Source organism: Apteryx rowi, unplaced genomic scaffold (genome assembly GCF_003343035.1).
Source record: "Apteryx rowi isolate R43461 unplaced genomic scaffold, aptRow1 scaffold_173, whole genome shotgun sequence".
Lineage (NCBI taxonomy): Eukaryota > Metazoa > Chordata > Aves > Apterygiformes > Apterygidae > Apteryx > Apteryx rowi.
This window is the reverse complement of record NW_020448008.1, coordinates 1,076,432-1,089,771: the sequence shown is the minus strand read 5'-3', so window position 1 is coordinate 1,089,771 and position 13,340 is coordinate 1,076,432. Positions and strand designations below refer to the sequence as shown.

The 13,340-nt window shown below is 39.7% G+C and overlaps 1 protein-coding gene across 5 annotated transcripts in view; it reads right to left on the bottom strand.

The window, feature by feature from the left end:
• Nucleotides 1-518: 518 nt before the first annotated feature.
• DCAF5 (DDB1 and CUL4 associated factor 5) overlaps nucleotides 519-13,340 on the bottom strand; it is a 77,901-nt gene continuing 65,079 nt past the window's right edge. For all 5 annotated transcript variants that reach the window (XM_026060927.1, XM_026060929.1, XM_026060930.1 and 2 more), the window contains 2 exons: nucleotides 9,594-9,721; nucleotides 519-2,583 (listed from right to left, as the gene is read on the bottom strand). In XM_026060927.1, coding sequence (XP_025916712.1) covers nucleotides 775-2,583; nucleotides 9,594-9,721 — 1,937 coding nt within the window. In that variant the 3' untranslated portion in view covers nucleotides 519-774. The remainder of the gene's footprint in view (nucleotides 2,584-9,593; nucleotides 9,722-13,340) is intronic.

Sequence of the window (13,340 nt, the reverse complement as noted above, 5' to 3'; positions counted from 1 at the left end):
AAAGTGAGGCCTACAGCATTATACCTTCCTCTTGCCAAGCAATCACATTTTAGTATAATGATGATACTGTGTTATTCAGTACTTTTCTATAAAAAAAAAACAAAAAACAAAAAACAAAATTGAATGTCACCATGGGAACAGTCTAAAGTTTCCTTTAGCATTTCCCATAGCTTTTCTGTTGGCATAAAAATAACATCACTGAACTATATCAAAAGCAAGTACTTTATGAAATATCACCTCTGCAGATACAAATAAGTTCTGAAAATATCCTCCTTTGTGGTTGCATTTCTTTAGTTTCTGAAATAGAATTAAGGGGCCAGAAAGGTTTCTTCTTTATTTTCCTCACAAAGAAACACACCCCAAACTACCACCAGTGTGATCTAATTCAATCATTCTTCAGCCCGTAATGTGTACTAAGTGTCAGTATGAAAAAATTCCTTCTCAGAAGAACAATTACAACTTACAAAGCAGCCATCCTAGTTGGTTGGCTGAACAAACGACACATGTTCACACAAGAATAATTCAGTCAACCGTCTTAATAAGGATTTACTTTAAACAGAACCTTGTATGGGTACACTGGACTCAGTCTCATTAAGGAGTAAGTTGGATTTTTATACAGTATGAGCCATTGGCAATCTAAAACAGACCCACTGAAGAATGGAATGGAGATTCAAACGCAATGTTTCAGACCCAAGCTCTATGTGCCTTTAATACTTTTTTTTTCCTTTTCCTTTTTAGAGAGAGAGTGCACACTACGACAGACATTCGCATTTATCATGTTTTTAACTTCTTTTCTAAGGATGAATTCTCTGAATCTGCATCTTCCAACTCCACTCTGTGCCTTTTCAGTCCTCCGAGAGACTGAGTGCTCTCACTGCCTGTGGCATGCAAGTCAGCAGTATCCTCTCTTGTGCTCACACTGTAGCTGTTAGAGTCCATTTCAGACAAGCAGCAGTCTTTGTGCAAGGTCACACCCATCTGTACAAGGCTGCCATTATCAGCATTTGAATGTACCTGTAGTCCTTGAATCACAGTCTCCTGCTCTCCAAAACTCTGTCCATTGTTGAAGCATGAAGGGCGAAGATGCAAGTGGCCATTATTGTGGTTAACACAGGAAGTGTCAAGGCTCCTCTCCTCACCGTCAGCAGTCTGGCTTCTGGAGCAATGACCAGACATGCTACAGATGGAGACAGTGGAGAATGGAGGGACCAGCGAGTGATGGCTGGATGCTGGTTGACAGTTCTGACTATTTTTCTGTTCCAGAAGTCCTGCAGTCTGAATGCAAGGTTCTTCAGTACAACTAGTTAGCCCTTTGCAGTTAGCTTTTCCATTGAGCTTTTTAGTCTCAAAAGAATGTTCTATAGCTCCGCTGCTGGAGTCTTCAGATGTGTTTTCTTGACCCTCCATCCGCCGCTGACTGTCACATTCATAAGCTTGACCATTACTAGAATTTTCTATCAAACCACATTCTTTTAAAGTTTCTTTGTTGTGGCTTTCAGTAGGAAGAGCTGGAGAACTGTGAGGAACTACCGAACTCAAGTTCCTAGCATCTTCCTTAATTAATGAGTGTGCTGTACCATGTCTTCCACTAGTTCCTGGTTTCCCTTCATCATTTTCCCCATCTCCACGGGAGGATTCACCATCTTTACCAGATGAATATGATATGTAAGAATAATGAAGCCATTTGTATGCTTTGTAAATTTTTCTCTCCACTGACTCACTGTCTGAACAAGGAGAGGTCCTTTCTTTGAGAACTTCCTTGTTGGCTGAACTCCTTTCAGGTGAAGAAGCTGGAGAAGAAGAAAGATCATCTACTTTGATCTGGGGGTAGTCATAGATATCCTCACCTATGTAGGGAGTCACATTCTCTGTGTTAGTGCTAGTCCTCTCTTCCTTTTGCACCTTCTGTCGGCGCCTCAGTGCATTGCGTTGCCTCATAGACGTGCGTCGTTCATTCAGTTCCTCTTCATCCTCAGTGCTGCTGCTGCTGCTGGAACTGCTGGATTCGTTCTCCTCAGGACTTGGGGACCGTGGCCGTGGAAAGAGGTCTGTGTCTAGCTCTGCCTCACAGGTATTTTCATCAGAATCGGACTCGTTGGAAAGGGCCAGGAGACGTTTATCCTGATACTTTCTCAGTGCAGAGAGCCTCTGCTGACGGGATGCCACATCTTCTCTGGCTGAGGGGGATTCAGATGATCGTAAGGCCCTTAAATTATAGGCAGTTTCATCAGATTCTTCAGCCACATGTGGTGGGGAATGATGCAAAGAGGCGGAAGACTCCGACTCACTGTAAGCAGAGCGTTCACTTACTCCTGCATGGAGCTGCAGGATGGTGCTCTCACTGAGGTCACTGTCCGAATCAGAACTCCAGCCTTCGATCTCCCGGCGCACCAGGGAGTCGAAAAAGGCCATCATTCGTGGATCCTCCTGGACTGATTGGTTGGCATAATCATGGGACAGACCGCTACCACTGTTCAACACAAGACTAATGTACTCTTCGTGAGTGTAGAGGCAACGGGAATCATCCTCAATTCTACCATCCAGATCTCCTGTGCAGTCAGGCTGTTTATAAGGACTCCAGATCTGTAACAGAAAACAAAAAATACACATTGCTTTGAACTGAAAGTTTTATAAGCATTTGAAATAGAAGAATAGAGCAAATATTAAGAAATATTGCAAGCTGCAGATTGTTTTTATTAATACAGTTGTTTACCCCCAGACCAAAACTTAAATGTATTCCAAAGAGATGTTTCTTTGCCCCTTTATAAATGTGTTTTCCTACATCTACTTCGTCCATCCAGAATGTAAAGATATCACACTGCAAATTCTCCATCACTGCAATGTTTCAGTGTGTAATAATTTCTCCCAAATTGCAGGGCTCTATTTYTATGTAATAGGTGATGCTTACTCACTAAGGGTAAGAATAGTTTGTTGCCTACAATATAGTCTTAGCACTAATGAAGGCATTTGTTTCCCAGGAAACTAGAGTTGCTTGTGCCAGTGATATAGAGTAACATTTCATCCAGCTCACAGTCACACCTGAGCAGCAGTCAGGGAGCTGAATGTATGGAGGTGAAAAGCAGGCCCCCACTATTCCCTTTAGCAAACAGTTCTGAAGGAAATAAAACATTTTTTTTCCCTGACATCCTCTCAAGAAGCTGCAGCTGTTTTAGTTAGAGGTAAAAGGTGAAGGAGAAGAGTTTTAGTGAAAGCTACTTTTCAAGTGAAGAGAGGTAATAGCATTGCAAAATGAAATTATTTCATCAGTATCAACAGTCTTGACTGTGCTGCCATCCTAACCCTCCTTTAGTTTTGCCTGGTGTGGAGGGAAAAAAGAAAACCCAAAACCCCTCAAGACCAAAAGCCTTACCAATATTCCTGAGAATCTGGCAATACATAGCAAACATAGCAGTCAGATCTCCTTCATCTCTCTCACTTTTACTCACAGATTCAGGGACAACATGTTTAAGGCACTCATTTGGACAACAGGCACTACCACCTTTCTCTAGATTGATGCTAATCTGGTGCACAACGCTTACTGTAGTCAAGTGTGCAGCCTATCCACAACACTGTCTTAACATTCTGATTATAAAATATCTGCTTTCAGGCATGCTTTTGTTGTACCAGGCTAACAAGCTCAGGGCAAAATTTTCTATGCCAGCTGTCTATACTAGGTTGGCCTTCTGGAAAAGACTTTGGCAAAAAACATTCAATTCACTTCCCAAAAGAAATTAGTAATGTTTTGTTTCAAGTAGACAAAACTGTTAATAAATGGAATAATAACTCATCTCACAGATGCATAATTAACACATGCAACATAATCTGATACTATCATGACAAGCACTATAAAAAAAAAGCCAATAGATGCTAGCAATTCTGTATTAGAGAATTTCAACAGTGTTCAGTAAGACCTTAGACCTTACACTTCTAGTATGGGGGGGGGGAGGGACCAAAATAAATTATTTTGTTGTTTCTTGTTCACACAGTCAAATTTAAGATGAACAGGTAACCTTTTTCTATAATTCTCTCAAACCTGAATGCTTTTGTTTTGCATCCTCAATGTAATTTATGGTTACCATGGCTTGCACATATGATCTGGCCATGCAGGTAAAAAAAGACTATCCCAAAATTCAAGTGGGTTGCAGCAGATGCACCTTTTTCTGTACAGAAATCAAACTGCCTTTAAGCAAATAGCAAAGCAATTTTACATTGCATTTCATTAGCCCATTTCTAAGAAGTGCTTCGATTTCAAGGTGTATTTGCTATTTCTAATTGCAATTTTTTTTGTTTGCAGTACTGAGGCAAATTCTCTTCCAGTACAGTTCATTAATATAATACTTGAAACCAGAATGAAGACACTCTCCATTGCTTGATTCAGGCACTGCACTTACTAGAAATGTAGTTCAGGGGACAAATATGAGGCTTGGATAAACAGACTGCAGCCCAAGAGCAGGTGTTGCTAAGCCCAGTATGCTTAGACTTCTATCAACCACACTTAGCATTTTTGAACTGTTCAAGAGGAAAAAAAAGAGCATCACTTTATCCTCTAATTATTTCCCATGACCCACTTTCCCAAAGACAAGGTAGGAAAGAGTTTTCTGTCTGTGTATGCGGATTGATCAGTGGATTTATCAGATCTTTTCCCCTCTTTGCCACACTGTTGAGCATTTCAGCAAGTAGACCTCCTTGCATTTGACAAGCATATACCTTCTTGGATATGCTTTATGCTTAGCGTATGTCACAGGAACTAGGCTGTTTGCTTGGACAAGCATGCTTGCACAGCCCTTAAGTAGTCCTAGCAGCGTTAGCCTGATTATTAGGTTTTATGAAACTGTTGCTCTGAATACATTTTGCCATCCTTTTCAGCATCTCATATATGTTTTTGCGTCTTGAGTATAGAGTTGTCATAACAATTATTGCTGGTTTCTAGACTGCAGAGGAAGCCTCCTCATCATGGTAGCTTGCTGTTTTTGCCTTCTACGTGGGATGGCACCTTTCTTCTGTTTCTCTTGTCTCCCTGTCAAAGACGGATTCCTGAATTTCTTTCAGGTGCAGCATTGCCTAGGCAGTATTTACTTTTAAGAGGAGATCAAGTTTTAAGTTTCTCAGACACGTAGCATCATTGCAAGTTAGCTCCTGGATTTTGCTAAGACTTTTTTCAAGAAAATTAGAACACACTTAGATTTTGTATGAGCCAATATAAGTGCAGGAGAAGGAGGCTGCTCTGAAGTCACTTTGGAAAARGGTTTATTTATGAAGAGAAGTCATCTAAAAAAAAGTATATTAAGTGAGCTCAGAGAGATTCCACATCCTTGCTGCTATTGCTACCAAAAGCTTTTTTGCTCACTCTGCAAGCACCAGAGAAAATAAAACAGGGCTAAATATTGAAAAGATAGCTGAAAAGAGTTCATAGTGGGACTATTCCACCAAGATGTATTTGTTCAGAGAGAAGGAGTAAATAAAAAGGGGAAGTCGGGGAACTTCAGGATTTATTCCCATAAACATCTTTTGTACAGAATCAGATGGCACTGGAGATTAATCTCTCTACTTTTTGCTGGGGAGTGCAAAGGCCATCAGGGCCCCAGAAAAAAAATTAGACTAAGAATTTTTTCCTTGACAAAACTAGAAAGCCTTTAAACTAGTAGCAATTGGGCCAGAGCTGTTTCTGCGGCACCTGAAATGGGTTCCTTAGTAAATGGACTGCCTTTGCCTTTTTCTTGTCCTCTGACTGATGCTATGTCAAGGAAGAAGGTGAGCAAAGTGGAGAAAATAAGTTGGCAAATCATCCTATTGAAGGATATTAAGAAGTTCTTTCTCTGTCAGAGGACTAAGGAACTGGATATTAGTCACTGATGCCCCAAGTCTGGATATAAAAATAGGAACAACAGAAAAGAGGAGTACAAAACTGCTTCTCTATCCACTTGAGCAGAGATGCTGCAAAGGGCATCACTAAATTGCTTGTACTACATGGTGTCAAAACCTCAAAGTTTAAAACAAAAAAGTAGTTATGCCTTTAGTGTGGCAATAATTGGAACCAGCTATATTAGATTATCTGTTAAAGCAGAGGCAGCTAGCCACAATGACATTAATCTGTCACCATASCAATGAGGGCAAATAGACTTTGCTATCTCTGATATTTTATCACTGATGATTTTCAGACAAATGGGTCCTACAATAGTCATCCTCAAAAAAAAAAAAAAAAAGGAAAAAAAAAGGTATTTCCTTTCTTTTAAGATCCAGTACAAAAAAGTCTTCATTCTAAAACTCCTTACGTGCTAGGCTCCATTTCACCTTTTCTGAAACTGTCTTCTAACTGCATAATTCTCTGTGGTACTCCTCTAAGTCCCACACATTAGAGGGAATGCCTCATTTGTTTATTTTGCAATGCAATTCATTTTCCTGACAGCACACCCTAATGTCTTGAGGAGAAAGGGGTATTTTTCTATTTTATTTTGCTTAGCCCTAGTGGTGAATGTTTGCTGCAAAGTGATAATTATAGTTAACAGCTGGACTTTTCAATACCATCCTTCTGAGGTTCAGGTTTCTGAAATGGAGGGCAATGAACAATTCATCTGAGTTGATGTGTCCAGCACATTGTCTGGAGTCAAGGCTTCATGTATGCTTTATTAATGAGCTTGTTAAGTCTCATTTTGGGTTTCTGAAGCCTGTCACTTAAATACTAACAACTCCTCCCCCCCCCAAATCCAACCCTCAACAGCTTAACCATTATATTTTCAGTAGTAGCAGAAATCAAAGCATAAACCACTGAGTTATTGAGTTATAGTCTTTCAGGTTCCTTAAAACAAAACAAAAGCAAAAACACAACCACAAAGGTCAAAGTCATCCTTGTGAGCGTTGTTTATTTCTGCAGGGTTAGGCCTGAGATGAATTTGCATCTCATTTGGAATCAGTATTAAAATAGCAAGTGTGTTGGCAGAAGCACGTGGGATTCTTGAATGGCTTGTCTGTATCATGCCTAGATGCTGGTGCTATCAGTTCTTCACTTCTACAAGTACTAAATTTAGGCCAGCTAGTCTAAAAATTAGAGCTCAGATAAAACTGCTTGCATCCACATTTTTAATTCATCACAGTGTTTCTACAACTGAGGGAATGGAATATCAACCAACCACTGTGAAGTTATCTTTCATAATTTAATTCCATAACGTTTTTTAGAAGATACTTGAAAGACAGTGGAAGGAAGGAGGCTTAAGGAACTGATTTAAAAAACTAACTATAGTTTTTATTTATGGCTGTTCCTCTTGTCATCTCAACTTATCCAGGCAAGCATATTGAGCATTTACGTGGGGGAAAGACAGACATAAAGGGAAGAACATGTGTTCTGAGCTGTTTTAAACGCAGTAAATAACCATCTTCCACTGGTTTTCAAGCTTTCTCTCCCATCTGTTCTACCACTCCCCTGCACAGGCTTTCCTGCCAGCCACCACTCTCTTTATTCCTGTGTTTACCACTCTGATGGTGTCCTCCTTACTCCCTAGCTCCTCAGCCTGGACACATTTTCCTGTGCTCGTTCAAGGCTCTCTCCTCAGGCTGTTCTTTCCTCTTTGCATTGGGTACATTCCAGAGAACTGTTGGGCTGTTTCCTTCTGTTTTCCCTTACTGTTAGTGGCCTCCAGCCTATCTTTTTGCAATGACATCTGCAGCAATAGCTGGAGTGAAAAAGAAATCACCACCATATGGTCAGCTAGAAACTGCTGTTCACTAAAATCACACAGACCAGCCTTGAACTTTAAGACAACCTGATCCCCAAACAAGGTGCATTACAAGCTGAGCCAGACTGACATACAGCCAAAGAGTAAGAAGTTCTGTCTTGCTAATACACTTCATATGTGGAAAACTTTTCCCTTGATTTGTTTCCAGCTTGCAGTGTTTGGGGAATTCTGTTGCTTCAAAGCAGCTAAGCGAGTTTCCTGCACATACTGTGACACTACAGGCATTCTCTTTTAAAGAAGCATTCAAGCACAGCTGTCTTCGAAAGAGTTACACAACCCGTGACTGGACACTTAATTGAACTAACCTTTTAATCATTTGGGGGGGGGGGGAGGAAGTACACAAAAGCAGCACAGGCAATGTTTATACCAATGCTAATCCAACAGTCAAAGCACACTCATGCAGGAAGGACTCACAGGGTGAAGGATCAACAGATCCAAAATCCAAAAGCGAGACTTCAGATCGCATGAATTAAGGTCCCAAAGCAAAAAAAAAAATTCCTCTAGCAAAACTGCTTTTAAACAGTGGCAGGCTGACTACTTTGAAATTGAAAATCAATGAGCTGCTAAGACTCTTCCATGCACTTTTGTTCAAGGCCTGTATTTAACAGATTTTGTGACCAAACTATTTGGATACAAACCTGCCAGAGGGACACAGATGAAGGAAAAAGTGAAAAAGCAAATTGAAGTACCAGTGGAAGACAGAGAAGAAGGAAAGTTGAAGTAGGATCAGATCCCAAAGGCTATGAGTAGCTGTAATGCAAGTGATGCAGTTGGGCGTTGGGCCATGGTCTGAGGGATTTGGGCCAGTTCTGTCCCTAAGTTACAGGCTATTAAAATATTCCTTGGCAGGACAAGTTCATTCATCCAACTTGTAGCTGACTAAAAGCATTTACTTGTACTCAAATGACCTCAATTATGGCCATTTGCAGACAAGACTCTTATAAAGCCATTCAACAAATAGTTAGAAGCAGCATCAGTTCTCTTTCTTCCACTTAAAAATTAAATTGTTCTATCTTCTTTCCTCTTGTTGTTAGACCTAAATTATAGCATAATTTCTACAGCAATGCAAAATGCATTAGTGTAGCACAGACTCCCCTATCCCTCTGTTCTCCCCCTAAGAAACCTCTGCTGTTAGAAACAAAGTTTCTGCCTTGCTCCCAGGAGACTCTCCATCTTTCTCTAAGGAAAGGAAGTTCAAGAATCTAACAAAGCTTGTCTTCTCTTTGCAATCCACACAATGAGGCCCAAACTTTCTAAAAATAGTGTAAATTATCATAGGATTCAGAAAAGACAGATAGTGGAAGGCAGTAGTTCTCCTCCCTCTGGAAGCCACAGAAAGTTATGGTAAATTGTTCCAAAGCAGAAGCATATACTTAGAAGTAAAAATTACAGAAAGGCACATGAGGCAATTTTTGGGCCAAGTTCAGCTAGGTCAGGATAGGCTAAGGCTCAACTACACTGTTCAGAGAGAATTTTATTAAATTTTAGCCCAAAGTATCAGAAGTCTTAGGAGATTACATAGTACAGCTATGACCAAACTCTCAGGAGATGGACTGTTTGTAGAATACTTTAGCTGCATACAGAATGAAACTGGAAACAAATTCCTTTTTCAAGGTACAAATCCAGGAAATTCAGGTCTTATCCCTTACCTCTAAAGTCTTTAAAACTGGGGGGGAGGGGAGGGATTTAAAGTTGAAACATCTGATAAAAACTGCATCAGTTTAGCCAGCTAATGAGACATACCACCTTACAAAGAAATAAAATGAGCTGAGAGGATGGGCATGGAAAAGAATGGCCCTGCGCAAAAGAAAGTGTTTCTTCCTTAAATATTGAAACAGCACATTTTCTGATAATTAATCTTACCTTTATAATCTTTTCAACGCCAGAAGAACAGATCATATAAGTATGAGGATTAAACCGGACTTGGTTTACAATTGACCGATGACCTTTCAATACCATAAAAGCACCATTGACAACCCTGCCAATGCCACCTAGGGAAAAAAATAAGAACACACAAATGAAAAATTTAATTTTCATGTTCCTGTCATTCATAATCATTTAAAGTCATATTATATCTGACAATGCACTTCAACTTTTTTCTGCAATATTTCTAAGGCCTGTGTTGGCTGCAGAATTCTGATTTTATGAGCAAAGTCCCTTTGAAAAGCTGCAAGTCTGATGAAGAGCATCCTTCCTGAAAATTAGGACTTGGAGGCAAACTTTAGCTCAACTATCTAAACAAACAACGAAGGCTTTTGACCCAATACGACAAGTATGTGAATAAGAACAACATAAATATTTAATGGCACCACAAGTGAAACCAGAAGGCCTAAGGCATAACACTAGTTACAGTTTGCGAATTTGAAGCAAAGCTAAATACAGAGGTCGACTTTTTAAATTGCTATACCCTGTTATCAGCAATTCATTACCATCATAACTGACCTTACGGGTAGGAATGTAAGGGAGTTAATCTTCAGAGCTACTAGCCTGAGTTACTACATTACAGCTAGGGTTAAGGCAGCCTTCTCTACACTAGAATTTGTAACAATTTGCATTTCTGTGGAGCAAGCTTAAAGAGGGCCCTGAAATAACACAACTGATCAGTAGGTTATATCATTCTTCATCATACGGCAGGGAATTAGTTGAAGTGGATTGCTTTGGTGGTAACTGCAAAACTCGGAAACCAGAGAAGAACTCTGCTTGGTCACTGACTTTTTTTTTTTTTTAAATTAGGTCTATACACTTCTATACGCCTACATCACCTTCTATTTGTCAGGTTACATAAATGGCAAGAAACTGTCACACAGTAAACGTACATTATATATTATTCACACAAGTAAAATGATAAATCTGTTGGAAGGCCTACCTGATTGTCTGAATACTGAATAAACAAAAGTTAATGAACATGCTAGAATTAACACTGCAAGTAAAAGAAGCCAAGACTTTTAAAAGAAGGGAAGTAAAAACTGAAAGCAACTTTAGAGGAAAACAATCTTTACATTTACAACTACAAAGGTTGTAAATACACCTTCTAGAAAGGTAACATCATTTCATCAGCCTCTGTCTACTTATAGTCATGTTAACTCTAAACAAGTAGCCTTTTACATATGTAAAGTTTTATAACTGCTTCTTCCTGCTGAAAGTGTTTGCTATCCTTCGTCCTCCACAGCTTTTTCTGCTGAAATAGCTGCAGGTTGAGCCCTAAACCCAATGCTGAAAAACCCATCTTCTAAAACAAAGTCATATAGCTCCCCTATAACCCTACATCACCTTCTATTTGTTAGGTTACATAAACAGCAAAGAACTGCAGCCTGTGTTCAGGTCTTCTCCTCTTAGAGAAAATATTCCACCCTTCCACTCATTGTATCTACACTCTGAAGATCTAACTGATGTGTACAAAGCATGATAAGGATTCAAAAGTGAGGAGTCATCCACCCCCGCCTTAAAAAGTCCATATCTATCTACAAACAGATCTTTGCAGCTTCTGAAAAGTGTTCTGTTTGCACAGATAACTGTTTGCAGACCATAACTGCAGTCTTATGGCACTTTGGGACAGAAAGAGCTACATGTCGCATGAGGTAACATGTGATCATCAAAACCACACTGAGACTGAGCTACCTGGCACAGTTCTCTTATTTGGGCACATCTGTATTTTCTGTAAAGGTTAGGAGACAAGCTCAGTGTTCAGCCATTCCAGCAAGATTTCACTCGTGTAAGCAAAGTTGACCGAGAAGTAACTGACTGGAGAGCAAGTTCATGAAATGTCAAATTGGGTCCTTTCGATTTTCTTTCCCATTTTACGGGATTCCTCGTGCCTTTTCATTCTGCTCACCTTGCTAGACATTCATGACCACATTTGTGGCTGATGGCAAGTTGCCCTACTCCCACAGCATTCCTTCCAGCCAAATCACAGTTGTCAATCCAGTTGCATGCATCTAACCAACTGTAGATGGTTACATCTGGTCCAGTTCTCAACGTACTTATCTTGGCGTAGCAGATGAACATTCCAGGAAAAGGGCCTCAGGACTGAAGAGTCAATTTACTTAAGAAAAGTTTCCAAGGCTCTAAGTAATGCCTAAACCGAAGTTTTAACTATTCATGGACTCTAGCTGCCCGATTTCAGTACAACACAAGAGATAGGCACTACCAAACACTCATGAAAGAGTCAGAAGTTAGAGACAATGAGAAAAGGAACAATTCTAATGCAGATGAAATACAAGCTTAAGACACCAATAACTTAAGACTGCGTTTCCAAGTTAGTCACTGGCTTCTTGCGGGACTGTCAGCAATGTGAATTAATCCATGATTATCTCCCTAGTGAAACAATGATAGTAGTTATTTCATGCCAAAACTTTTTTCTGAAACTTTAAATGTTTTATAAACACACTAAGAACACTGGATAAAAAGTACACACCATGCCATGTCTACAAAACAACTCTACTTTGGCCATATTCAAATTCAGACAGTGTACAGGAACTCCAAAGATTTCTGCTTTAATACTAAAATTCCTAAATTAAAGCTTCTTTTAAGCTGTTAACCACAAAACCAGAGAAATCAGTGTGGCAGAGCATACCTCATTCTTCTTAGAGTGAAGCTGACCTTCCCCACCAAGCCCCCTAAAAAAGCCAACTGGCCAATTACAAAAAAGGTCCCCTAGAAGGAGATTACTGCAATCACAAAGCTTAACAGCCAGCTTTTTCCAGAAGTATGTGAGGTTTTAATCTTTTAAAATAAGTATCAACTCCAGCACTACCCTGTTAATCTCTATGTCAAATATAAGAGACTGTCCCAGAACCTCATTTCTGGACAACTCCCTTGACTGTCAACTCCTGTGAGCTGAGTGATGCCTCTAAACCTATGCTTAATGCAGAGTTTTCTTCTATATCCTTATCCTTCCATCCTTCACTTTATAGTAGCCCAGCAAAATTGATATCCTGTATTATGTGAGTATCTACATGGCAGGCAGATGCTTGTATCCAGATGTGTCTGGAACCCCCCAGAGTCTCTCAGCAGGCCTCAGCAGTCCAGGCTCAGTAGTGGCTTAACTGCAGCCATACATCTCACAGTATGAGTTGAGCTTGCTCATGTCTGCTGGCAAAAAAATAATAATAAAAAAAAAGTGCATCTATATATTAAGCTGAAGTTGGCCATCAATTGCTTCAATTCCTGATACCATCTTACATTTTATATTTAATAATTTCTATTTCTTTTTGCTGTCTTCACTTGAGCTGTGATATTTATTTGCATTGTTTTGCCAGAATGACCTTTGCTATCCCGACAAAACTCCAATTTTGCTTTTGGGTGGTGGGGGTGAGGGGGCGGGTTATTTGTTTGCTTTTTAGTTTAGTGGCATGACAGCTCCTGCAACTGGTTTAGGATGACAGATTTTACATTCTTGGATAGCTACCATATATATATATATTTTATAAATATAAAAGCGCAATCCTTACGCAGAAGCCAGAAACTTAAGTTTACATATAGCTTACTATTAAAAAAGGAAAACTAAAACCAAAACAAACAATCTTAAGCAGCTGATTAGGGAGATTTTAAAAGGTTTCTAGCTTTCTAACCTCTGACTAGTGGAGGGAGGTAAGGGAAATATAATAGCTG